The 27,136-nt window shown below is 41.6% G+C and overlaps 1 protein-coding gene across 3 annotated transcripts in view; it reads right to left on the bottom strand.

The window, feature by feature from the left end:
* Positions 1 to 27,136, bottom strand: part of eml3 (EMAP like 3) — a 53,911-nt gene that overhangs the window by 9,743 nt on the left and 17,032 nt on the right. For 2 of the 3 annotated variants that reach the window (XM_030076177.1, XM_030076178.1), the window contains exons 2-14: positions 18,866 to 19,042; positions 17,467 to 17,581; positions 16,695 to 17,210; positions 14,820 to 14,936; positions 14,518 to 14,546; positions 10,425 to 10,460; positions 9,967 to 10,087; positions 8,029 to 8,178; positions 7,602 to 7,671; positions 7,352 to 7,462; positions 6,743 to 6,838; positions 1,669 to 1,803; positions 854 to 992 (exon numbers count right to left, since the gene is read on the bottom strand). In XM_030076177.1, the coding sequence (XP_029932037.1) occupies positions 854 to 992; positions 1,669 to 1,803; positions 6,743 to 6,838; positions 7,352 to 7,462; positions 7,602 to 7,671; positions 8,029 to 8,178; positions 9,967 to 10,087; positions 10,425 to 10,460; positions 14,518 to 14,546; positions 14,820 to 14,936; positions 16,695 to 17,210; positions 17,467 to 17,581; positions 18,866 to 19,042 (1,812 nt within the window). The remainder of the gene's footprint in view (positions 1 to 853; positions 993 to 1,668; positions 1,804 to 6,742; positions 6,839 to 7,351; positions 7,463 to 7,601; positions 7,672 to 8,028; positions 8,179 to 9,966; positions 10,088 to 10,424; positions 10,461 to 14,517; positions 14,547 to 14,819; positions 14,937 to 16,694; positions 17,211 to 17,466; positions 17,582 to 18,865; positions 19,043 to 27,136) is intronic. The other variant, XM_030076179.1, reaches the window with a different exon arrangement.

Genomic DNA, 27,136 nt, shown 5'->3' with positions numbered 1-27,136 from the left:
GTTGACTATAATCAAAATTTTACTGACAAGTACAGCTGAGTGTCATGAGCATAGAAATAAAAGGATATATTAAACTGACATATTAAAAGAGCCTGAGGAAGCATATAAAGAGAAAATAAAATGGGGCCAAGAATGGACCCTTGAGGTACGCCATATTCAAGAGTGGCAGACAGACACCTTATCTCCAGTCAGACACGACAAACGTTCTATCAGACAGATTAGATAACAGTTTAAGGCAACACCAGAAATGCCAATCTACGGCTTTAGCATATTTGTCAGGATACTGTAATAAACTGTATCAAAGGATGCAAGATACATCAAAACCAGTGCCGAGACCACACCAGCATCCTCATTCATTAAAATGCCATTGAAAACTCACAGAGAAGGATTCGTGGTGCAATGTTTATTACAAAAACCAGACAAACTTGAAAAATGTTACTTGCTCCTAATATATCCAGTAACTGAGTTAAGGCTATCTTTCTGCAAAGTTTCTGAATCTAAAGGTAATTTTTTTACATAGAGGATAATAGTTGATGAAATTTGTGATAAAGGCTAGAAGATAGTTGCAGGTGTGATATAATGTTAGTAGCCTTTGCACATGTGGAGGGAAGAAGTTGTAAAACAAATTAGCTAATGACATCTTTGAACTGGGCATATCTGGAAAGACAATGCCTTTCTTAAATTCTAATTCTAAAATTCTAAAATGTCTTGTGCATCATTTAATACATATATGGATTTCATGTAATTCAGCATTTTATGTAACGGAACTTCTGGATCTTGACTAGCGTTTAAATGAAGTTCTGTGGGTTTAAACAAAGCTTTGCTATGCGGCATGAGTCTCTAAAGCAGTTACCCTTGGCTCCTTTTCCGAGCGTTTTGACATCTGCAGCCGATTTTCCCCAGGTCAGGATGTTTCCCTCAGAGTCTCCGGTCAGAACATCTCCCGTCAGGCTGAAGACAAAACACTGGATGAACTTGGGCTTCTTGTATTTCTGACGGAGGAAAAGCACATAAAAATGAAAATGTAGGACAATATAACTACTAGAAGCTGAAACTTTTGTGTCTGTGTGTGGTCAGAAGGGTGTCCAATCTCAAACCTCAAGCCTTTTCCTGTGTGCAGAGAAAGAGTTAAAGCTGGCGCTGGTAGTGGAGAATGCATGTTACATTAACAGTTTCAGTGTCGTTGCTTTTTTGTGTTCCCCAGCTAATACTACTTGGCAAACTTTGCTCATTTGACTACAAATGAACTTTGTTCAGTCAAGTGTTTTGCAGTAGAGACTAGAGGTAAAAACAAGATAGTTTTCTTTCTTTCTTGCTAAACTCTAACTCTTACTTCCCCTGCATGAAAATGCACCAAATTTGGCTCAAGGCTTTGCTCCAACAACAAACTACGCCCATTAAAATTTATGACATATAGCCCTTATGACCACCACCACATAATTAGTAGCAGTAGTAGTAGTAGTAGTAGTAGTATGCTGATTCATACGTTTTTACTCACTGACAAGAATAAAGTATTAAGGAAACACTAAGTTATTGTAATGTTTAAAAATCATTTGGCATGAAAGACTGAATATAGCATGAGATATCAGCTATTGGCAAATCAACTGAAAACATTTAAAACCCATACTTGTGGAACCCTTTGAAGATGTGTCAAAGAGAATGTCTTACTCCAAAGATGCCTTGTTTCTTGGTGAGCTGTCCTGCGCTGTGCGTCCAGAAGTAGACGTGGGATTTACCACAGGTGATGATGTTAGTGCTGTCGCTGGGATTGAACTCCACGGCAAACACAGCTTCGTTGGTACTCTGAAACACAACACAACCAGTGTTTAATGTAATTACAGCATTTAATGTAATTATTAGGCTACATCTGCGAAGAAGCTTTGTGCTAAACAGCGGTAGCTTCTGAAATTACAAGAATTTTGCTGTGATTGTACTTAAAATGTCAGCTAGAGATTTGATAAGGAGAATGAGGTAGCAGATAAGAGAAACAGACAAGATGAAAGTTTAATTTCTGGTTTGTCGAAGAAGTGAAAAAGCAATGCCAGGATGCAGCAGGGAAAAATTACATATAAATAAAAAGATATTAGGGATGATGTTTATGTGAGGATCATGCTGAGTGAAAAAGGTATACATGTAAGTATGAAAAATTATTTACAGCATTATGAGGGTGTGTAAAGTGATGACAGTAGAACATACTGTATAGGGAAACATGGCTGTATCAAATAATTAACAAATGAAAATGGTTGAAATGAGTATGAAATATAAAAAATTCAAAATATTCAATATACACTCACTGGTTACTTTATTAGGTAAAGATCTCCGTACAAACAGCTAGCTCCTCCAGACTGTGAGATGCATGTAAATAAAGCATAAGAAAAAGGCATGCGGACAGGGTGGAGAGGTTCAGTATGTTGGACTAAACTTTAAAGATGGCCGACTAAAACAACTTTGAACGTTTTATGGTGGCTAGTGCCAGATGCACTGATGCCAGCATCACAGAAGCAGCCAGCTTTCTGGGATTTTGGCAGTACAGTGTCTACAATTTACTGAGACTAATGCTACAACCAAAAATCATCCAACCATATTCCAAGCATCAGCCAAACGCCTCGTGGATGAAAGAGGACCGTAAAAGAGTAACTCAAAGTTCTGGTTATTGACTGGCAGCGACCTCTACAGAGAGTCCAATTAGAACAATACCTGCAGAAATGCCAAATGTCCAAGCAAAAGATATATATTTTTTAATCTTTATGCCTACATTAAGTGAATGTACCACACAAATCAGACTTTTTTCTTGTTGTAAATGTATGTGTGATGTATGTGTGATTCTGCAACATGAGCAAGAAAATAGATTTCACTACGGCAACTCAGAGAGAAGAAACTGGCCTCTCTTACAAAGTCAGTGAAGAATTGTAAGACTGGCTCAAGGTAACTCAGGACAACAACAGTGGGGCACAGAAGGTCTGAGGATGGATTAGAACAGCTACCTATGGATTATCTAAACATCGCGCCAAAACAGGTCCAATCTAGCCTTTGCAAACTTTCAGCGGGATAAAGATATTCAGGAACTTGACTTTGGCTTAATTCAGATTTCAACCACAAGGATATGAGGTGGAGCAGGATGTTTACAGAATGAAGCTGAAAAATCTGCAGAACTGTATGACAGTATTCCTGTGCAACGTTTAAGCGCCTTAGGGAGTCCAGCGCTGTTAAAAATTCAGGCTGTTCTGGGGGAGAAAGCAGATCTGACCCGCTACTAGATAGATAACCTTATGTTGTGGATACTGAGTGCATAAAAATGAAAAGATGGGAAAGTGAAGATAAATATATACCGCCTGGGAACGATGTGCATCACATTCACACTGGCAGGTCTACAGCAGGTCATGCATATGTACAGGATGTGAAATGACATAATTTCTGTACAAAGTGCCATTCATGTCTCTGCTGTAATGTGGCATAGCGACTATTCCACTGCTATGGAAAGGGGAGGGGGTATAATTATCTTCCTCCTGTTGGATGAGCTTGTATGTTTATACAGTGTGGGTCAGCGTTAGCCTGTCCAGCATGGGGCTACCTTCCCATAGCAAATCACATATATGCTAAGTAAATTTGAGAAAACATAAAGCAGCATATTAAAACCTCAACTTGAGATGAAATACAAGCCCCAGCACAAACCTATACATCCCCACTGCTGCGTTAGCACATATTCACACACACACGCACACAGCCGGACAAATTCGCTGTATAAAATATTTACACTGTTGCCATGACACCCGTGCTGAAATTGCTCTCAGGGAAGTTGAGGAGTTTTGGGAAGAAAGCCCATAACAGCACAGTGGAGACAGTGCCGCCATCTTTTTTTCCCCCCCTTAATCTCTCCAAACAGACCTCTTTTATAATAAGCATCTACAGATTCAGCATGCAGCTACCGTGGGAGTGAGGCCACATAACAGCCAATGTATTGCTGTTGTCAAGTAAAAGCCTCCCAGCCCCAGTCTGATGATTTTCATGCTTTAACTTTCATGTTTCGTCTATAAGCTGAGAACATTCTACAAGCTCTGGGATTATCAAATTTGGTCAAAACTGATAACGTCAAAAACACTGATTACCTCAAAAACAGCAACTTGTTGATCAATTAATTATCAAATAACAGAATAATGTAACATTTTCAAACTGATGCAACAATGTATTATAATGCAACTAGAATAAAACCTGAAATTGTAATAGATTTAAACTGCAATTGCAAATGTCATGAATGTTAGATCAGGTAAGCAGCTCCCCCTAAACTATTAAAAATGTTAAAAAAACAACAACAAAAAAAAAAAACTAGTATATACTGACTCTACATTGGTTGTCGGTTGAATTTATTCCACATTTTAAAGAAGTGCTTCACACCAAAATGAAAATTCAGTCCACGTCAGTCAAAACTGCAGTGAAGTTTATAGAAAAAACAAAAACACAGCAGATAGCCCCTGATAGTTCCATTTCATTTGTGGCAGGAAATTACTTTCTCATGTTTGTCTCATATCTCGTGCCTCCACCATCAGTCTGCTATGGTCATGCTGTCTCTTACTGTCTCCGCCAACACAAGCCCGGCTTGTTTTTGGTTCACATGCACCTGTGTCTGATTCCTTGCTGGGATTTGCCGTTTAAGTTTGAACTTCAACTGTGGACCGACGCCTGGAAAGCTGTCTAAAATGTCGTCTGCCAGAACCCCAGACTGCTCCTCAAGACTATAACCCTCTCCATCAACCAGATACTATGTGCTTTTCTGCACATGGCAAGACTCCAGGATAGCACCGCACCATCAACCATGATAAGAGAAGGAGCCAGCGCAGTCAGAGCAAGAGGAGGGGAGGCGAGACGCTTGAGCACAGTGGTATGGAACACCAGATGGGCTCTCGTGGAGGGCAGCAGCTCCAGGCGGAAGGACACCTTGTTGACTCACTTTTCCACTTCAAAAGGACCCACAAAATGAGGAGTAAATGTGTGGCTGGCCATCCTCAGAAGCACATCCTTGGCTGACAAGAACCTCTGTCTCCTGGCTTGAAGGGTGCTGCAGGTCGACAGCCTAACAGGGGTGAACAGATGGGATCACAGAAAGGCTACCCTGGCCATTGCCAAGTGCAGCATTGGATGAATTGCCCAGCAGTATGATGACAAAGAGACTTATTCAACACACAAAAAGAACAGGGCACCACAAAGTCGAGGAGGTCCTGGGTTGTGGGGGTTAGTACAAAAGACTGAAGTGGAACCTGGTGAAAAAAAGGCCCTACATGCTTAATGGGAGTGGAGGCAGTTGGCCCCTGGGATGTAGAGGTCCTCATGGTCAGTCCACACCACAAAAAAGATGTTAAGTGCCCTCTAATGCCAGATCTCTAATGCCTCCTTAATTGCCAGAAGCTCCCACTTGCCCACATCATAGTTGCGCTCAGCCAGAGTGAAACGTTGGGAGAGAAAAGTACAGGGATGGAGACGGCCATCTGTAGCACAGCACTGGGAGAGAACTGCACCAATCCTAAGCAGTGGTGATGAATCGGACCTTGCCGGCGCCTAGAGGCCACCTCTCCAGCACTGTAACGTCCAACACCAAATCCACAAAAACAGACACATTATGAGACTGACAAAACAGCTGATGACCTGACATGACCTGTCAGAAATTTCCCCTCTACTGGCAGGTATCTGCTTTTTCTGGACACGCGGGACACATCACTTTGAACAGATTAAGGGGGACATGAAAATGATGGGCTAACGCTTTTCTTTTGTTTCTACACCTGTCTGTCATCCTGAGGCTTTTGGATTATTTTCTTGAGACCATTTCCCCCTCCTGGTTTAAAGAACTACTTATTCTCTCGCAAGCACAGACCAGGCTGCATGTTGATCCGCTGTAATCTTTGCAGTGTGCTCATGGACAACTTTTAGAGGGAAATATGAGGTGACATAAAGATGTCTCACCATCTGTCTTTGTTAGTGCTTGTTCTTTTAAAAGGACTTGGTTTGTCTTGGCCCATAGAATCACCTAGCAACAACACATCTGTAATGCACATTTTCTATTATTGATAGTCTGTTACTTCATTAAAATCTATATAAGACAATTTCATTTTTTGATGAATTCCACAACACAGTCTTTTTCCACACTATGGTAACTGGCTCACAGCTCCAAAAAAAAAAACTGTCCATCAAATTTCTCCAAAATCTTATGCAGCCAAAATAGCAACCAAAGTAGCCAAATGACTACAGTGAGGATCCAAAAGCCCAATATTAACTATGACCACTCCTAAACTTTCCTTACTGACAATGCCGTGGTCACCCTGCAGAGATCTGATGGAAGACTGTTTACAGAACTGTAAAAACACTGTCTCATTAACATCAGTAAACTGGAGCATGGCCAGAATGGAACTACGGGAAATGACTCACTGTGTGGTTTGAGCAGCAACCGGCTCTTAACTGACATGGAGGCAAGTAGATAATGCCTCGATTTTCATTTTGGACTGAACTATTCATTCAACATTTTATTGATTACTGTAAAAGCAATAAATGTTTAGGTCCTGTAAAATCATGGAGCTTTCATCTCCATACAAAAGCATAGTCCCAGATCAGTATTCCTTTTCTGATACTGTTTAATTCTGAGTAAAGCACTTTTGAATTCTATTTTGAATTCAGACTTTATGTAAATGATATATGAATTTAATATATTATTTGTATTCTTATTATTCATTGTGTTGTTTTTTTGTTTTTTGTTTACCTTGACCTCTGCATGCTTGGTTCCCTTGGCGCAATCCCATACTGACAGCATGTGTTCATTAGAGTCATCAATCACACACAGGAATGCTCCCGAATCCTGAAAACACATCACAGCAGTGTGTACATTTGTGTCATTGTGTGTGTGAACAAATGACAGATATAAAGATGATACAAGACAGAAGCAAGTGAGAAAATGTGTAAGCGAAAGCAAGGTGACAACACTGACAATGTGGTTGTTAATCATGTGAATTTTTCCAGTACCCAGGAGGCCCACACTGGCTATTTCAAGTTCAGTGTTATACTTGAAAATAACCTTATGAGTACAATAATTTCATTAAAACCATCTGCCTATAAACCACAATCCAGATTTTGGCCACACAATCTTTATTTGAAATATAATAAACTCTGATTTACAGTATTCAATAATGCCAAAATACAGCCCATGTGCCTTAAAACCTGGCAGAAAATTTCATTTTCAAATGAAACGGGCCTTCAGCTCAAGCCCTGTAAATGCCACATACGTGTCCCATAAACTAGCAACAAACCCTTTAAGTAAGATTTACGTGTTCTGCAGAAGTGACTGGTTGACATGAGAGGAGATTAAACTCACAGCGAAGGAAAAAGCGACTGATCCAACTCCCCTCTCGAACGTTCCCAGGCCGATCTGCTGCAGGGTGGCCAGGGTGGTCGAGTCCCAGATATGAACACAAGGCTGCAGGGGCTACAGTAAATACACACTTGATTGACATTTATCCGAATAGAACATCTCGCTGCAGATCTCAGGTTTTGAGGGCTGATATGAATACTGATATTTTTTTTGACTGAGGCTGAGCAGAATGGTTGATATGGTCAAAAGTCACCTTGCCATCTTTATCCACTCCTGCCATTTGGCCAGATGCCACCCGCACCTTGTCAGGGTGCAGGGTCAGACTGCAGGGGGGAAAAAAAATTAATCCTACATTAAGTGTAAATAGAATGTAAATTTGGCATGGCCTGCCTATATGCTATAAACTGTGACATTTGTACATATTTTGTCATATACCTCATCTGTTTTCATACTGCATATATTGTCACTTGATATTTTTTTCATTTATTTTCAAACTGCATATATTTCATATATTTCAATATGATTCAGGTTTTATTTGATAATAATATTTAATCAGTTTATTCTTAATCTTAAGTTTACAGCTGCAAAAACCCAATTTCCCCACAGGAATCAATGAATAAAGTCTCTTTTTATCTGATCAGTTTATGCAGTCAATGTGAATTCTATCCAGTTCCACTAACCAGCGGACGCAGTCGGTATGTTTGCGGTAGTGGCGTTGTGTGCGGTTGTTGACGTGGTAAAGCACCACAACGCAGGCAATGAAGTACACCGCTTCACCCGTCGGCAGGAAGTACAAGTTTGCACGGCAGTCCCGGCCCCGGTAACCATAGCTGGGCATAACAGGGTCAAGGTGGTCATCGTTCAGGTATCTGAATCGTCAGTAGTCTAAATCGTCCATTGAAGGATCAGTTCACCCAACAATAAAAATTCTGTCACTATCCATTGTGAAAGGCGTCTAAATGCAGGCTCAAGAAATCTGGTCCAGCATCACTGACCTTTAAATAGATCGTTTTAATAATTAGTAATAAAGCATTCAGATTATTTTTTGCTAATCTTCTGGGATTTTTTCAAATTTTCGGGTATAGTTTTGTATTTTTCTGCATTGTTTTACCAATATGCTGATGTTAATTAAATATTTGTTAACCGAAATTAAGGTTTGTGTTGGTGGTTCTAATGCTGTGAAATCTGACACCGTGATTTTCAAATTTATTTCAAATTAACATTGGCCATGGGTATCAGTTAGCGGTGTCCTTGATTACTAATAAACGCTATCGTGTGAGCCCTGAAAAATCAATATCAGTGAATATCTACTTCTTAGTTCCTTAGGCCCCTTTTCCATTACATGGTATCTATTCTACTTGCCTCAGCTTTACCCACTTTTTCCACTTCCTATGTTTTCAAACGTAGGAAGAAGGAAATCTTGCTTTTGCCTACACATTTTTTTTTTCCAACAAATCTTAGTTACACTAATACTGTTCACGTGAAGCAGCCATTTGGAGTTAGTCTTGTTAATTTTTAAAGAAAATAAATCACTCATGTAGGGCTCTGGTAGAGAAGGGAGACCAAGTCACCACGCCCATAAGTGACAGGTGGGGCTTTGCCGTGAGGGGGTCTATCTGTGATGGAAACAAAATCCAGAAAAGTAACTGATGCCAAAAGCAAGTAGAGTCCAGTCAGGTAGAGCACATACAATGTAATGGAAAATCGCCCTTAAAGTTCCAAAAAGAAGAAAATGACCTTCATTCATTTTCCAAACCGCTTATCTGTAAGGGCCATGGGGGGTGCTGGAGCCTATCCCAGCACTCATTGGGCTTAGGGCAGGGGAAACACCTTGGACAGGTCACCAGACCATCACAGAAAATTACCAACAAATTTGTCTGAGCCATTTGTATGATCTAAGTGTTTCACAGTCAAATGGTTCCAAATACCCTAAATTTAGCTTATTATGTCATTATTCTAAGGAAAGGAAATGGGAACTTCTTCTTCAGTAATGTTATGGCAACTAAAACAAGGAAATCAGCTGATTCTGTTTGCAGCTTGCCAACCAATAGAAAGCTCTCTGTGCTAACTACCTCTCTTGGCTTTTGGCTCACTATGTAATTATTTGGCTGGAAAACACCTGGTGTAAAGTGTGGGGAAGTCTGATGGTCGCTTCCTGCAGAGCTTTGCTCCACAATTCATATTTAGTGGTTTGTGAGAAAGCTGGGGTGGAGGGATGGAGCTGTGGTACTGTAGCCAAGTTGCCGTGTTTAATGGTTGTAAAAACTTTAATTAGGCTTTAACTGACACTGAGGTGAGTAAGTAATGATAAGATTCTCATTTTGTGGTGAACTATTCCATTAGGCACAAGACAATTTCACCCACAGCTTCACCACTAATAGGTAATTTATGGGTGATGCTGCTCTCATTAACTTGGCTGGGAAAAAACGCCTGATGCAAGGACAATGGGTTGATTTAAAGAGTTACTTTCCACACCAATAGTCAATATAGACTCTATGGCTGGAATCTAGGATCCTCACCCCCCCACCCACCCCCAGTTTAATCAGTAGAATTTAAGACAACAGTGCTCTAATAAATATGTGTAACTGGAGAACTGCTGTGGTGTTTAGGAAGGATACACCCAGTCCAGCTCCAGTTTCTCTGAGGGCGGCTCCATCTTCAGGTCTTCATAGTTCTGGATGTTGGAGGGTATGTACATGGTTATTGGCCGACCGCGGATGAACATCTTGATCGACTGTCCTGTAAATTAAACATAGATAGAGATAATTAAATAGGAGGGCGTTTTCATAATCGTTCCTTTTTGTCTAACACCCTAACATCAGTATGACAGTACTTACTATATAATTTGTTGTTAAACAATTCTCTGAGGTCTGGCTAATTCAGCCTAAATAAATAAATAAATAAATAAATAAAACAATATTGTGAACGTGTGATTCACAGGTCTGGAACAAGACTAAATGGGAATTTGAATCGGGGAATTGTTTATAAAGAGTAGGCTGCTCAGTTGATTTTCCCTGGAACACAAAAAAAACCCTTAAAATATAAAGTGACATAATGACATAACAGGCTGGTGTACCTTGGCTGTAGGTTCCTCTGCGGGACCCAGGGGATCCTGTATGAGAACAAGAGTGAAAGGGTTAGCCAGACAAATAAACAGCAAGCTCCTCTGCGCTTTAAATCATAGGTGATTCCAGCCACAGCCAATCCAGCCTTGACATTAGGGATCCCCGGGGATCTATTCCCAGTTTCTAAGGGCAAGATCTATGAGCTTGGAGTTGGTCTCCACTACAGTATTTTCTTTCCTCTTCAGAGGTTCCCAGTTTGGCCCTGTAACCTTAGCAACTGGTATTTCATTTTAAAAGACTGGAGCGGGGCGAGGAGATGAGCGGCCAGGCCCAGCAGATTGAAATGTTACTGCTGGGAGTCCAGGTCTTGAACCATCTGACTCTGTCCGGCTGTGAAATGCTGGTAAAAGTTCTGGGGGCGGGGGGGTTGGGGGTTAGGCTAAAGCATTGCTTTGATAGAAGAGGTGACTGTCCTGTGAAATGAAACACATCTAACATGCTGTGGGTTGGATCTCTCTTTTCCTTCTACATGGCAATTCAGGGAACGCTCCGATTCTCAGGCAGGTTTTTATTATAATTATCATTAATAAAAGGGGGAAGGCATCCCTGGATACTACTGTAATGTCATATTCAGTGCATTCCAGGAACTGCTCAACTGGAAGACTAGATGATTTAGTCTGTGTGGAAATATTCCCACTACTTTGATGACAAATGATAGAAAGCTGACTTTCTCTGAGTGGAGGTATTCCCACTTGTTTGAGTTTATCCAGTAAAAGGACTGCATCATTTGCAAAGGAGGAAACTTATCTTTATGATATTTGTAAGATGATGCAACTGTCAGTTTGGGGGATGTAGCAGAGTAATAAATTAAAGACTAATTTAACAAGTTTAGCTCATACGGAGCACAGCTATCATCAGTTGAAAAAGGAGAGTGATGAACAGGTTCAGACAGATTGAGGGGCACAGCAAAAGAGCATGGGAGGACTTGAAAAGAAACATGATTTTTGGCATCTTTCTCCAAAGAGCTGGCCATTCATCATTCCGTCAGGCGAGTCGGAGTGGTGCGGCGACTCGGCTAACCACAGTGGATGTGATTCCAGGCAGCGCCCACGGCTCAAACAGGCTCTCCAGTGTTTCACTCTGCCAGGATTCGAATGAAAAAGTGATGTTGAGTAAAAAAAAAAAAAAAAAGAAAAAGAAAAAAATGAAAAACAGGGGAAAACGTCCCTGGTCTGAGATCTCAGCGGCCTGTTGAGTGATATTTCTGGTGTTTTCGGGGCGTGGTAAAGCCATGGAGATGGACTCTAAATGACCTGGATGCTCTCAGAACGATGTGATGCTGCAGTAAAGCAGCTTTACACTGAGTGCAGTCAGGGAGGATGTCCTAAGGAGACATTTGCATCCTTTGTCTCCTCACACACTCCACCACCACCCGTTTGTTACTGCTAAACATATGGTCATACTTTACTTGTGGTGCACTGTGATGCATTATAAGCAGTTTAGAAGCCCATTAGAAGCATCATCTTTTCTTAACATGTAATCATCAGGCAAACATTTAAAAAATACACATTAAAAACCTATCAGTACACTTGCTTCATAAAGTATTCCACCCTCAAAATGATGTGGTGTTAATGGTGTTAACATGCCAGCATATGTCTAATTAAATAGTCTTAAATGGTCTTTAATGCTCTTAAATGTCAAGAGGCATCCAAGCCCAGCCAATTCTCCAGGTAGAATTATTACTGTAAAGAGAGCAGCTGTATATAAATATAATTTTCTGGTTGTAGCTGAGGCACCAACTATTTTAGCTGCCCTTGCGTCATTACTGAACTACTAAAATAAGACTGTGACTCCTCACTTACTAACACTGTGTTTCCTTTCAGAAAGATCCTGTCTTACAAGCAGCCAAATAATCTAATTCAGAGACTATTATGCTGCTCTGATAGGCAAATCCAAGCCATTTTCCAGCAAATGAATTCTCATTAGGGTCAACTTTGACAAAGCAAAGCAACAGTCAGTATGCATGAGAGAGTGAAAGAGAGAGAGAATGAGACTCCTCTGTTACTCTGTCCTTTGGGAATGAAGCCAAAAAAGAGCCCATTATAAAAAAGGCTGGTACTCATAATAGCTACACTAACCACAAATGTGGTTTTGATGAACTGGTTAGAAAAGGGCACGAGAACACACTCATTTTTGCATGAATTCCTGTGCAGTGTGAACCAGTGGGAAGCTTGCTGGTCAGGAGCGCAAGCTTTAAATCAGCTTTTGCCAATGCTGAAGTCAAGATGCATGAAAATGTGGGAAAATTCCTTAATTGAACAAAATGACCCATAATAATAACTCACAGCTTTTGGAAAATGCAGAAGCCACTGATGAATCTATGTAGTCTGTCTACAGACATTTGAAACTGATCAGCTTAACCACCTTGTTTCACTCTGTCAAACAGGAACCACTAATATTATAGGACCGTCAGATTTCAGTTGTTTTAAATAAACAAATGATTTTCTTGGCTTTTAAGTGGCAATCCTCAAGACCTTACTTAAAACTTTGTCCCCATGTTTGGTGTTAAGCACTCATTGTTGATAGTAGAGTTGTAGTGGGTTCCAGGCTAACACTTTAGCATACACTTGGCTGAGTAATGGTAAGTTCCATGCTTAATCTTATCACACCAGAGCGAATGATAAGTTATGAAAGCCGCGAAAAAGCTTTTCATGTGCAAGTCATAGTCTTCAAGACACTATGTAAATATGCCTGAAATGTATGAGGGTGACCAAGTTCCAGATAACTTGGTTAATCCGGCCAACATACAGGTCTTTTTGACCAACAAGGAACTGGTTCCATTCTGGTTTGAGAATCTTATTTTGAACCATTGGGACCATTTTGACCAAAAATAAATTGGTTTGGAACCTGAAAAGGTGGTTCCCAGTTGAAACCCAGAAAACAGAAGGACCTGAAGTGGGAACTGTGATGACAACAGGAGCTGGTGTGTTTTATTCAACAGGGAAAGATGGAGACAACAGAGAAAATGAAGAGCATGCAGCGGTCTACTTAAGAAACAAAACAACTGCTCTCAATGTAGACAGCAATGGTTACAATGGTTCCACTCTAAACCAGTGCAAACATGGGCCAGTTCGCTAGTTAGCACCTTGGTTCCAAGAATCCGGAGAGATGGACACAATGGACAAACTGAAGACATTGCAATTGTCTGCTGAAGAAACAAAACTATTGCTCCAGCAACACTTCCATTACAAAGGTTCAACTCCAAACTCCAAGAATCCAGAACAGAACCAGCTCAAGAACAAGAACTGATTTGGTCAAAAAGAGGTAACAGTAATTTCAGTCTCAATCCAATCTTAGGCTAGAAGCACAAACTTGAGAATGAGACAACAACATGACTTTGCACATTACAAGACCAAAAGACAACAGACTGCAGAGTCCTGAGCAAGCCCGACTTCAAACAGGAATTCCTGAGAGGTTAAAGTCAGGTAGGTCTGGCCTCACGGTACCAGATCCACCAGAGGTAGGCGGAAAGCAACATGGGTCATTAGTGTGGATATTTGTGCATTAGCAACAGTAAAGAGAACAAAGTTATGCACAATTTGTCACATTTTTTTGTTTGCACATGTATTGGTGGAGATAGAAGGAGGAAGAAAATGACTAGGGCTTTGGCATGTACACAGTTGGCTCAATCAGATTTAGAGAGAGATTTAAAGAGTTGCAGGTGAGACAGTTCCCATTACAAAACGTATAATCATGCTCACCCTGCTTGTCTTTGTGCTTTGCAATAAACAGAGTGATGGCATATCCTGTGGCAATCTAATTGGTGAGTGTGACAAATCAGCTCACTCTTGCACAGTGAGAGCAATGGCAATAATATTAAACATTTTTGCAAGGGATCTGAACATTCCAGACGGTCCCAGACTGCATCAAGGGAACAGGACATGACCTTTTTACATTATGCAAACGACAGGCCATTTTCACTCCAATCCTGACTATTTCTCTGGGACCGTCTGGGACACTTAAATCTGTTGTGATATTGCATGGCGTGCACCTGGCCTTAATCTTACATAAGACAAAAATGAGAAAAGGTTGAAGATACATCACCTGCACTGGCAATGAGTTCCTTGGCCCGGCTGTAGAGAAACAAAGCAGCCATAAAAGTTAGAAAGACATATTAAAACCAGGTTAGACAAACTGGTGTTTCTCCTCTTCAGAATTACATGCTGGGCATACGCAGGCTTTTCATGGGAATGGAATGTTACTGTTATTTGATAGCAGAATATAATGGCCACTGGTGTTCCAGCAAGTGACAATTTGGTGAAATATGTAAGGTTGTGGCAACGCTAGGAAAAAGTGAGCTGTGTAAATGTGTGGTGACAGCTGTGACTGATGGCAGCGTGGCTCACTTCTCCAGGCTGGGGGAGCGGGTAAGCAGGTTGGCCGAAGACGCCGCCTTCTTGTCCAGACGCTTCCTGTTCCTTTCAGAGGCATCCTTCCCCAGCTTCTCACTGTTCCTACGAACCCTGGAACACCAGAAGACACGCAGTCTGCATGACGGCATTCAACTTCAGCGGCAAGCTCACGTACACACACACACACACACACACACACACACACACACACACACACACAGAATCACACATATCTCACACATATACCTGCATTTACCCGAAGTACGCATATGCAAGCATGCAAATATATCCATAATCACCGGTGTGAATCACACAGACTGCACCAACCACCCCAAACACACAGGTGCAGATACATGCACATCACACACACACACACTTGTGAATCATAACTGATGTCTTATTGTGTCTACGGCTTTCCTGTGACACACCCCCAGTTTCCTGGTGACATGCCGTTCTACTGGAACTAGTGAGCAGAGGAAGTGTTATGGGCCTGGAACAGTGGTGGTGGCCAGCTTCGTCATCGCAGTCTGATCATTTAGGAAGTGAAACTCAGCTGTCAAACCCAACACCCCAACCCTGTCTGCAACACACACACACACACACCTCCACTTGTTCTTTCCCACTGACTCTAACTATACTTAACAATACCATGAACTAATCAACTCAGCCGTGTTAAGACAAATTACCTGAATTTTCCACTTTGATAAAGTGCTAAATGTTAGGGTGTGTGGTTTATAATGAGGAACAAATTTCCTAGTACCACTGGTTTCCATAGAGGGGCATGAAAGAGCTGAGCTAGGGGACTTAAGCATATGTTACCAATCGACAACAAAACCCTCCAACAAGCCACAACAAGGAAGTAGAGAAGAACACATGTACGCATGAGCGCGTACACGAGTAAACAAAGCAACAGCAGTACTGCAACAATTATTTTCACATTGCTCCAGGCAGAGGGGACGAACCTGTTTGAAGAAACACACAATCACAATAGAGAACAGATTACTGCATGCAAGAAATCAAACTGTGATTTACAGGAAGATGTTAGAAGGCGGTTTACACTGATTAACTGTTAGAGTGCCCAAAAATATTTCAGATTCATGAAACATTAGCGCTTGTGTCTCTGCAAAACCCAGTTGAATGGCAGAACCTCAGTGGCATTTTCTCAACACTGCACATCTGCAGTGTTTTACAAAACTATCAATTTTAATTCTCCGTGTGATCTAACAGGGAGGACCACTGTGGAGCTCCGTTTGATGGATATTAACTCTGACGCATGTTGCTTGGACAGATTTGCCACTTTAAACATTTTTTTTTTTAACATCCATGATTGCTACATAAAAGAGGCGCTGACATGGCAGCACACACACACCCCCCCCGGAACTTTTCCAACCATTCGGCGCTATTGTATACATATTGTACATGGTGATGTGTTCAATTGCTCTCACATCATATTTTCCACTGGGCTAGAATCGGCGTGCGTGTTGCTGATCTTGGACATGTCACTCAGCGTGGATGAGTGCTGCCGTTATGTTACATTAGGACCTTATGTTTCCCATCACACACGTCCAGCCCCCTGTTCAAACACATGGAAAAGAAAGTACATGGATGCTGGAGCGAACATGAAGACAGACCATGTCATCCCCTTTGGGTTTCCCTCTATAACGCAACGTAATCTTGACCTGGCAACCTGAATTTGATTGCTTCATATGGGTTCCTGCACTGGGGTTTGCAGTTACACAAGTCAAGATCAGAAAAAAAAAAACAGTTGATTTGTCTTTAAAAGCCATGCAATCACTTGCAAGACAGAAGGCAAGCATGATGACGGAGATAAGATGAGTGATGAGAGCGGAAGACGGCAAGATCACGCACAGTTTCTTCTCTCCCTCCTGGATGGGAGAAAGGGGTCCGGTGCGGGAACTGGGGTTCTGGTCTTTACTGGGGGCCAAGGAGCCTGAGGCAGAGCCCTTCTCCTCTGGAGAACCATTTGCATCCTGGGAGTCTTCCCTCTGCAGGCCTTGAATGATGGTGGGCTGGATGGGCTCCTCCACTGATGACGCCCAGCTTAGCTCCTTGTCCTGCTCCCCTCCTCCTTCTTCATCTTCCTCCTGCTCTTCGTCTTCCTCTTCCAGCCCTGGGACACGGTGGAGCTTGGCCCGGGCACCCTCGACAACAGGCTCCCCTTCAGGGAGGGCATCCTCAAGCTGCAGGCTCTGGACTGCCCTGGTGAGCGCCAGAGGGACCCTGTCCGGCCCAGTAGCCAGCCCCAGTATAGCGGGCTCTGTTTGGGTCGACCTGTCCAGTGTGGGAGGTCTGGGCCTAGGCTGCAGGGACACTGAGCTCCCAATGTGGCCATTCTCATTGGTCACAATGCTGTTTGACATTTGGCTAGAAATGGTTGAAAGGTTGAGGTCAACAAGGAAGGATCATGGAATCACATAGACATTATATTAACACAACCAGGCAATCCAAATGGTCTATTATGACACTAATTCACTGGTGCTGTGAGCTACAAATAATGAGTTGACAAAGGCAATCGATGAGGCATTATGGGTGTCTATCATCTGCAGTAAAAACAATACTGGGCAAGCTCCTCCTCCTCCTCCTTGTTCTTGGGCTCAGTCTCGGTGTGCTGGTTCAGTACCTGGTGGCAGGGTGGCGAAGTCCTTCTGGGGCTGAGCTCAAGGACAGTTTCCTGCTGCTGGGGCAGCCATCTGAACAGCAGACCTGGTTTAGCACCCGCGCTGCACCAGGGTTCACTGGGTAGGATGACAGCATGGGAATTGGTCACAACGGTGCTGCACAGATGAGTGTGTGCCATTACAGTGGCGATCATACCACAAACAACCACCAACACAAATGTGTAATGCTTTTTGCCTTGTACAGCTCTGGTGGTGGTACAACTGAGTCAAACATCAAGTGGCTGGTGCACTGGACATCCGTGTACCAAGGAAGATGTAAAAATAGAAGGGACAACACATCATTGAGTAGCATGTGAGCCCTAACTGGTGGCAAGTGTGGAAAAATTTTGTAGTCATTGTTTTGACTGAGTTTGCCATGCTTTCTTTTTTCTGCATTATTTAACATGTTTAGTACCAGAGCCAAGTGTTGGAATTATGAGTCATTTGTCTGTTGCTAACTAATATATTTGACATATGTGACTGTACATTTTACACTTGCATGTGGCAAACATTTGCATTGTTTTGTTATTGTTAGCTATCAAGCTGTGCATCATGCTAGACTTTATGCAGCGGCTGGACAGACTCCTGTTGATTTGAGACCAGTAACAAGGACATCGAACGTGCACACTGGACAAACCAGTCTGTGGTATTATGTCGAGTGTGTTTTGTTACATTGTTGAATCTCCGTCCCATCAGAGCTCAAACAGCAGAGGTGTAGTGGTCTATAGAGGGACTTTCCACACCTGTCCCATTCACTTCAGCATTAGTGGCACCACAGTCTGGCACCAGTGCAAATTTGGAGAGTTGTCGCTGTGACATATAGTCCTGTCCTTTATACAATCTTTGCCACAAATCAGGAACTAACTCAGCCATTTTCTCACTGTTGTGGCTACATCTTTGCATAAATTATGAAAATTCAAAATTTTGACAACACTGTGCTACCACAGCACACTGGCATTAACATGTGGAGTTTTCAATGTTATCATTGTTTCACTCAGTCTAGTCATGTACAGACCTGAGTACATAAAAAAGCACATTGGACAAAGGACATTGGTAGAGGCGCTTTAAATTATACTTTTTCCCTGTTTTAAAAAACCCAGTCCCCCTATGACACCCGTTAGCTTCTGCTCAAAAAGATTTATGCCTAATTGCAATATACAGTATCTATGAGTACATCTGTACAAATCATTTACCTAAGCAATAAGCCAAGATGCTACAGTTTACTCTGGGGCATGTCAACATATCAACAATAAAATGACCTCAGTGGCTTGGTAACATGATAAAAAAAAAAAAATCCTCTGCAGTCAGAGATCCATGTGACACTGCGCGAGTCTTCATGGAAAAAAGGCAAAGAGCTCCCACCTGCAATGAGCTGCTGTTTAAGAAGTGGGAGGAGCTGATCGTGGAGGCGAAGCCTACGCAGGACGTCGGCCAGTGACGACTTCAGAAGCATTATCTCATCCTCCTGCGCCTGCAGACGCACTTCCATCATGGACGCTCGGTCCGGGAACTCAGCGCTGCTGTCTGCCGACACGTCGTCTGTGGGAAGAGAGCAGTAAAGCCATCAAGGACCATGGATACACATCGCTGAAATGCACTGTAATGCATTACAAGTAGATTTTGAGCCCACTAGAAGTCCAGATAAAACTTCTTTCAGTATCACCTGTACATAAACAGTGTGAGACAAAAAAACAGAAAGCTGCATTCAATTTAAAAGACCACGCCAGTGATTGTGAATATTTGGCCCATTTACTACAATTTACATACATTTTATACTGCCACAAACCATTTTGCAAACCAGGCAGGGGCACTAATGATTTCACAACATATAATGAAAATCCCTCATTTCCTTTCATCAAGAAATCAAACTACATGATTAGCCCTTTTGAAATTTAATCTTCAAGTACCATACAGTCACATTAAGTCGCCATCACAGGAAATACTGTATCCCGAGCCACACAAACATATGCATACTTACTACCAGACAACAGTTACTCACCATTCATAAAACATAGAACTGATAATTGGCTGCGTAAAACAAACTCTGACTCTGACATCAGAGTTCTGCTTGCTTTGAGCAGCAACATGAAATTTATACATTTTGTAGATATTACACTAAACATGCAAAATCACTGGTAAGGTCCTTTAATGATGCAAAATAGTGTTTCTTATGTCCAAGCAAAGTCCCAGCAGTTACATGACCTTTAGTTGGTCCATGTGAAGATTGATAAATGTCTTTATTTGTTTTCTTCCTCAAATGAAAGCATGAAATCAACCAATGTGTCCTAGAGAAATCAAAACTTGGAAAAAAAAAACTTTTCCATTTGTGTGCTTTGACACTCAGGAGACTGATTTATTCGGGTCAGCCCAGCTGATGGAAATACATCTACTCTGCAACCTTTCAACAGATTACATAAAATTCACTTGACAGCTGGATGGAAATGCAGCTAGAGCCCGGGCTCACAACGGGTGTAAAGGACCTGCATGCATGCTTTGTATTACATGATAGCGAGTACCACAAGTTCTGATTCACCCATTCATACCCTCTTCCATTACTGTATGTGTGTGTGTGTGTGTGTGTGTGTGTGTGTGTGTGTTTACATGTGCACTGTCCTTTTTGAGAGGCAATCACAGATGTTAAGCTCATTGTGCTCAGACAGAGGAATGTCCAGGCCTCAAAGACCCCATTGTGCTGAGCGGAGCCGTAGTTCTGGAGTGTGTGAGCGTATGAGTACTAAAGACTTAGTTGGTTCTGGTCCAAAATGCATGACTCTGTCAGTGTGTGTGTGTGTGTGTGTAGCAGCTGGATGGTACTGGATGAATTCTCATGTTTGTGTCGCTGGAATGACTCCCTCCACTCTTATGTCACTGGATGGAACAAAGCTGTGCATGGCCAGCATCAAGAGGATATTTTCATGCTGTCGAGTCACTGAGTTCAGCTCCAGTCACTGTGCTTTCTCTGCTGCTCCGCTTCATTACTGCTCAGCCACAGCAGTTTTGCTCAACCTATTTAAAGTGTTATTTTTTGCACTGCAGTTAAAACAAGTGCCCACGGAGTTCGGAGGAAAATGCTTTGCCCCACTCACAAACGAGTAGGTAAGAGGTATTTAGTCACCATTCACTTTCTGCAGAAAATCCTCCAGCCCCACGCAATCTGAGTAAAGAATGGCAGCCTAGAGCCACAACAGTGCCAGTGACTGAACTCCAAATGAATGTCACTTGCACTGGACCAACCTGTAACATTTCATCACAAAATAGCTCCTGGAATGCACTGGACATCAGAAAATGGTGCGATCTATCTACAGATTATAAAGGACAATTTTTGATTCAAGTTTTTTTGCTTGTGTTATGCTTCCCACCTTTCTAATGTCGATTCCAAGTTCATTCAGAAAAGACAAAACAAAAAGTTGCGTGAGAACACGAACATCAGGCTGTGACCTTCAAGGCTCCATTTCAAAATAAGTTCCTTTCACCATCTCCTACTGATGCGTACACACAGCATTCTGCTCTCTGCCAAATTTCTGCTTGTAAACAACAAGAGGCAAGATGTCGCATCTGCATCCCGACACGTCCAAATTACGTGTTTTCACATCCAAAGTGAATTTTCTAAACCACAAGCTAACATTCTCTGCAGTCACAACAGAACCTGCTTGCTGTCAATCACAACCCACTGAGGCAAACATGCAAACCAAAGCAAGGCATTTCTGCCAGCTAGTCCAAACAAATTTCACAGAAACTAAAGCTACATGTTGCAAAATCACATCATAAAATTGCTTCCCTTTTCTTTTAGGAAGGTGAAAAAGAGAAATACTTGAAATATTTCTGAAGGAAAGGTTACAGTTACGGGCTGAATTCAAACCCAGGCCCCTGCAGTAAGGACTTGGCAGTATGTGGTACATGCTCTACAAGGTGAGTAACTGGGGCGCGCCCAGTCAGTTGTTCTTTTAACTGTTTTTCCACTTTTATTTATTGGTCTACAACAGAGAAAAATACTCAAAACCCATTGCTTCTTAAGTGAAAGTGGTTATCAATTTCATTTTATAATATCCTTAATCCTTAAAGTGCTTTATGATTAATGCTAATGCTTTTCAAACATGCATCAGTGTGGAAAAATGGAGCCCAAAGTGCTCCATTAAAAAGACTGAGAGATGGCCCATCAGTGATCTTACTCTTTCTCGATGATTTTTTTAAAGAACTTGAACACAACCAAAACAGCCTGGCTACACATGACTGTGACAAAATCACTACATGCAACTGTTTCATTATCTTTTCTGTCTTGTGGTCAGTGACGCACACAGAGAGATACTAGCCTGCAGCCTCAATAGTCCAGGGCTACAATATGGTAGATTTAAATATGCATCCAATCGGTTTATTTATTTCAAAAGATTTGTTAATGCTTATTGCCTACACAGCTAATTAATATGTCATCTAAAACACTGAGCTATGGGGAGATATTTAATCCTTGCGTCACCTATGATCACTCTTAGAAACATGAATGAAATTCACTTTATTTCTTTCAAAAATATTTTAAATATGGCGTTGGCCAATGAAGATGGAAGTCATTTTTATCATCATTTTTATATGTAATTTCTTATTTAGTTAGTTAGTTATTTAGTTATTTATTTTAACATTTGTCAAAATAAAAGTTTTTTTTTTCCCCAAAGGGTTCATTCAAATGCATCGAACAACAACAACAACAACAGGACAACAAGTGCCCCTGCACAGGCTCCTGGGTTTCAGAGGGTTAATAAAGCATAGCATTGCTGCCAGAGTTAGAGACACATAAATTAAGTGCAGTGAGAGGAGAATATTCAAAGCTGTATTGAGTAGTTACTTGTAATATTTAGACATTTGTTTCAAAACATTCACTCTGAAAAGGCTATTTTTTTAATCTCTCATGATGTGATAAAAAGCTGGAAAACCATCTACAGTGGTCAAAAAAAAAAAAAAAAGAAAAAAGAAACTGGAATTGTCCATTAAGCCTGGGCTATGCCTGCCAAGTAGGCCTTGCGTTGCTGCTTAACACAAGGTTTAAGAAAATCAAGTGTGCAGCTCTGAGTCATCTTCTTTGGAGCATGAAGGAAGCTATCATTTTGGATCTGGAGTATTAGCCAACAAGGCCTGAGGGGGGGAGGGGACAGAGAATGAGCAGGCCCATGCAGGGTTTAAATTAAAAGTCACATACCAGCCAGTCGGTGTGGTCCACCTCTGACATGAAATGACCCCAGTAGCGCGTGGCGTGGGAAGATTTCACTCAACAGTCTACTAATACCTGTGATGAATCCTGCCTCACCTTGCTGCAAAGAGCTGCTAAAAGAAGCATGCATGTTCTGAATGCTGTTTCAGAGGCCTTTTCCACCCGGAAATCCTGGAAGAAGCACGTGCACGGTCATTTCCATCCCTACCCTGGTGACTTTAGTATCCTGGTACGGGGTAAACAAATGTAAAAATCACAGAAACTTGGTTAAGAAGCCTGGCATCCCATGTTAAACTGCCTACTGTGGCTGTTCTCTGGAAGCTGCTTTGCCCCAGCAGCTGCGAGGTGGATAGTACGACATCACCATCAGCACAGCCTGCTACCTCTGCCAACTGAAAACTGATATGAAAACCGCCACATTCCTAAAGACTGATGGGAATATCGAGGCATGTTGTTCACAGACGTCAGCCTTTCAAGATGTTTTCGTTTGGTGCAACTGTTACGCTGGAACAAGGATTTCATCATCACTGCAGTTGCAAAATGCGTGGGGCTGATCCGGCTTGGTGGAAAAAAAACAACAGACTTTCAATGACAACGTTTGCTTTGACATCACATTGACTCTCCTGCAAAAGGCCTACCAGTCACTGATTCCAGCTTCTCTAGGATCACTAAGACACTAAGATTTCTCTCATTGTCTCTATTCATATCATTATAAAAGTAGTGCTTTGTGTTTTCTCGCAGCTCGTAGTCTCAAGACATCAGTTTGGGCTCTGATCACTTCCCATGAGCATTTGGCCTTATTTCTTACACTTTATAATTAAAAAAAAAATGGTGGATGGAGTAATTGACAATGAAAATAATCGTTATTGCAGGCTTAAAGGACCACACCAGTGTTTTTTTTTTGTTTGTTTTTTTTTTTTTTTTGCATGTTTAGCATCATATCTACAAAATGTACAAACTTCACATTTCTGCTGCTCGAGCGGCCATATTTTAGAATTCAGATATATGTTGTCCCTCTCTTTTCACCAGCCTTTTGCAGGTTTGCATTCATTCCACTAGGATATGAAAATGAACTTTCAGAGTATTCAAATTTTCCTCATACCAGTATTCCATCACCATAACAAAGTCAACAGAAAATAGTCCCCTGGGAAACGTTTGCTTTACACAGCTAATTATCAGTTTTGTGGTTTATGAATGGTGATGACTTTGTTAGCCGTGTAAACAGAACATTATAATGTGGGTGTTTTAACCAAAAATTCGAATTTGAAAATGGAGGGATTTTGATTACACGCTGTGAAATCTTTAGTACCCCTGCATGATTTGATTAGTAAATGGGCCAAACATTTAAAATCACTGGCATGGTCCTTTAAGTCATTAAAATACCTAGGAATGAGAAATAATCAGAATTATGAATATCTGGCGTCCCCCTTGAACGGATTTGCTTGGCATCATCTCAGATTCCTAATCCGACATTTTACGCTTCATCCCTGGTTTGTCCGTCCCTGCGTGAGCCTTACAGAAACCTCTGGCCAGTGTAGGGAGAGGAAGTGTTTCACAAAGTGATAGAAGCGGCTCGCTGGGAATTTCCAGTGAAACCACATGCTATCTCTGCACAACAAATGAGGCCAAGCCGAGCAGGAAGTGTGAGCTGCAAAATAAAGAAGCAGTTGGTTCTGTATCTGTTGGTGTGTCCTGCACCGTAGATCACGCACACATGCGTACACACAGCCTCAAATGCATTTTGACACAGATACACACACGTGTAAACACACACACATGCATGGAGCAAGGTATCCACAGATTTCAGAGAGCCATAGTCATTTTATTTGGAACCAAAAGACCATTTTAATAGCCAACATACACAACTTTTCACAACTGAACATTACTATTGAAAGTTGTGAAACTGTACATGGTCAGAACAAGAAAAACACCAGGAAATTAAATGCCAAGGGACAAATCCAGCTGTGTTTAGTAAAGCAGAAAGGATGGAAATTATACTACTAACCCTGTTCTATATTAATCTGAGAACTGACATGCAGCACAAAGAAACCCATCATTTTATGCTGAGAAAAGACCTCTAATAACTAGATTTAAGACCTTCATTTAGATATTTTGTGATTTTTCAGACTTTTTAGACAGACTGTGCACATACAGCATGAACACACAACAAACACACACACACACACAGGATTGTCATCCAGCAAGCTGTTATGCCTGTGGGATTGTGGGGGAGATACAAACACACTCAATCACATGGTATCTTGAGAAAGGCTTCACTCCAGACACGTGGACCGAACCTTCCTCACACATGCAGATTTTAAGAGAAAGTTCAGTTTCAGGCTACAGATTAATAGCCGTCCTAAACCCACCTCACTAAACACAACCTGATGATAAACAATTAAAACATTCCAGTCCTCCTTTTTGCGGGGCTGCTGCCGAAACGTGGGTGGAAAAGGCTGAGAAAAGCAGAACCACATGCTAAAAGCTCATTCCCACTAATGGCCATTATGGGCCTCTAGTCTCTGTTTGGTGCTGGGAAAAAGAGCCTCCATCAGTCAATTGAGCTGCTTCAAAGACCCAGAATCCTTAGTAAGTAAACAGGTTTCCCTCTGAAAACACAAAGAAACTCAAATCAAGTCAAAGTCTCAGACAGTGATGGATGAACACATTAACGTTAAGGCGGACATCTTCCTCCACAAAGTACGTTCTCGCGCTTTGATTTGTTTTTTGAGGAGTTGCAGTGTTTTTGCCTGTGTTAGGGTTCAACATAGGTTTTTTTGGGACATTTTTGTACTTGAGATGCTAATAGCCAGTTGTGCAGTTCCATACTTTTAAATTTGACAAATGTCTTGCAAAAAAGAGTTTTATTATAGATAGGGTGGAAAGGCTCTCTAAAACTCTCCACTGAAAGCAAATGACCCATCTATTCAATTATGGGCATTTTACTCTGTTAGATTCTGTTCCTTTTAAATGAAGTCTTCATTTAAACAAATGCCACGTTTTACTCACCTGTAGTGTGCTGTGGTTTGAATCAGTGGAATAACTGATACTTTGTTGCATTGTGCATTTGGTTCACTTTGGTTCCTCATTGCAAGAAATTCAAACTAACATCCACAAAAGCCATTTGGGAGCTATCAGCCTGCTGATTGGTCAGGGTCAGATACATATCGCAAGACAGGAAGTTATTTCTGGAACTATTTTCTTTCCGCTCTCACTTTATTGTCAGGACACATTTGGCCAATCCAATCTCCAACATGGACATGGAGCTTGATCAGCAGATTTGGCATTGGTTCATTACTGCAGTGCTTGGTTGGGCTAAACACTGAGAAAGCAACGTATATCCTTATTGCTCCATGGCAGCCCTTGATTCATTTTGATCCTATGTTTCCAACTCTACCGAGCTGCTTTTTTCTGTTATTAATTACGAATCCATAATGCTCATGTGAGCTATGGGAGCTGCTTCAGCCTCACACTCAAGGAGCTTCCTGTAGTTGGGTTACATCTAGGTCGGTTCACGTTCACACCACAAACGGAACGCTGCAGGGTTTGTTTGTAAACGTGCCGAGAGAGACCACGTCTTCACACTGAGGTGGGAAATGCACCAAAGTTAAACTCAATCAGACTGAACAAGGCAGGTGTGAAAACGCCTCAAATATATTAGCGCTTGTGCTAGTAATATTTTGTGAATTCAGTATTTTCCCTAGAATTGTATTTCCACTAGTAAACAAAAGTCTCTGAAACAGAATTTAGACCATCAGGGGACACTAAAACCCTCCAGTGAAACCCAGCCTCGTAAGAATAGCTTATTCATGGATACCCATTTCTAGAACAAATTAATCAAACTCCATCACATCCATCATATCACAGGTAGACAGCACACACAATATTTCACTGAAGGCCAATATCAACCCCCTATATTAGGTTAAGCCATGTGTTTAGTGCTGGAACATCCTCATGTGCTGCAGATTGATTATGCATGAAGCTCATGTCACTACTGTAGCCTGGACAGGAACCAAACTTTGGAGACTTAACTCAAGCCGGCTGCCTCCAGTGAAATGGATTGTTACACTTTTGTAATAAGATAAACACTCAACGTCATGCGGAAAAGCATGTACCCCATAACTGCCACACACACCCATGTATGCTGGCCTGATGAAGGATAGGAAAAACTCGCCTTGCCAAGAGGAGGAATGTCACGGCTAAGGGTGTACACATCCACCACCCTAATGGAGAATAAACGGAGGAAGCTGAGCGACTAGCAATAGATGAAAAATTAGATGCAGTAGATGGGCCTCAGCTAGAGTTAGACTGACAGCGCCAGCATTGATCTTTTATTAACAGGGCATCTGCAAGTTAGATTTAAGAGTTTTTAAGTCTTTTTAATGCCACTCATTTAAGACTTGGCCTTGTATTCACTGCCTTGAACGGGACTCAAT

The sequence above is a fragment of the Myripristis murdjan genome, chromosome 18 (genome assembly GCF_902150065.1).
Source record: "Myripristis murdjan chromosome 18, fMyrMur1.1, whole genome shotgun sequence".
In the NCBI taxonomy this organism is placed as follows: domain Eukaryota; kingdom Metazoa; phylum Chordata; class Actinopteri; order Holocentriformes; family Holocentridae; genus Myripristis; species Myripristis murdjan.
Note: the sequence above shows the minus strand (reverse complement) of the source record. Positions and strands in the feature narration are given on the sequence as shown.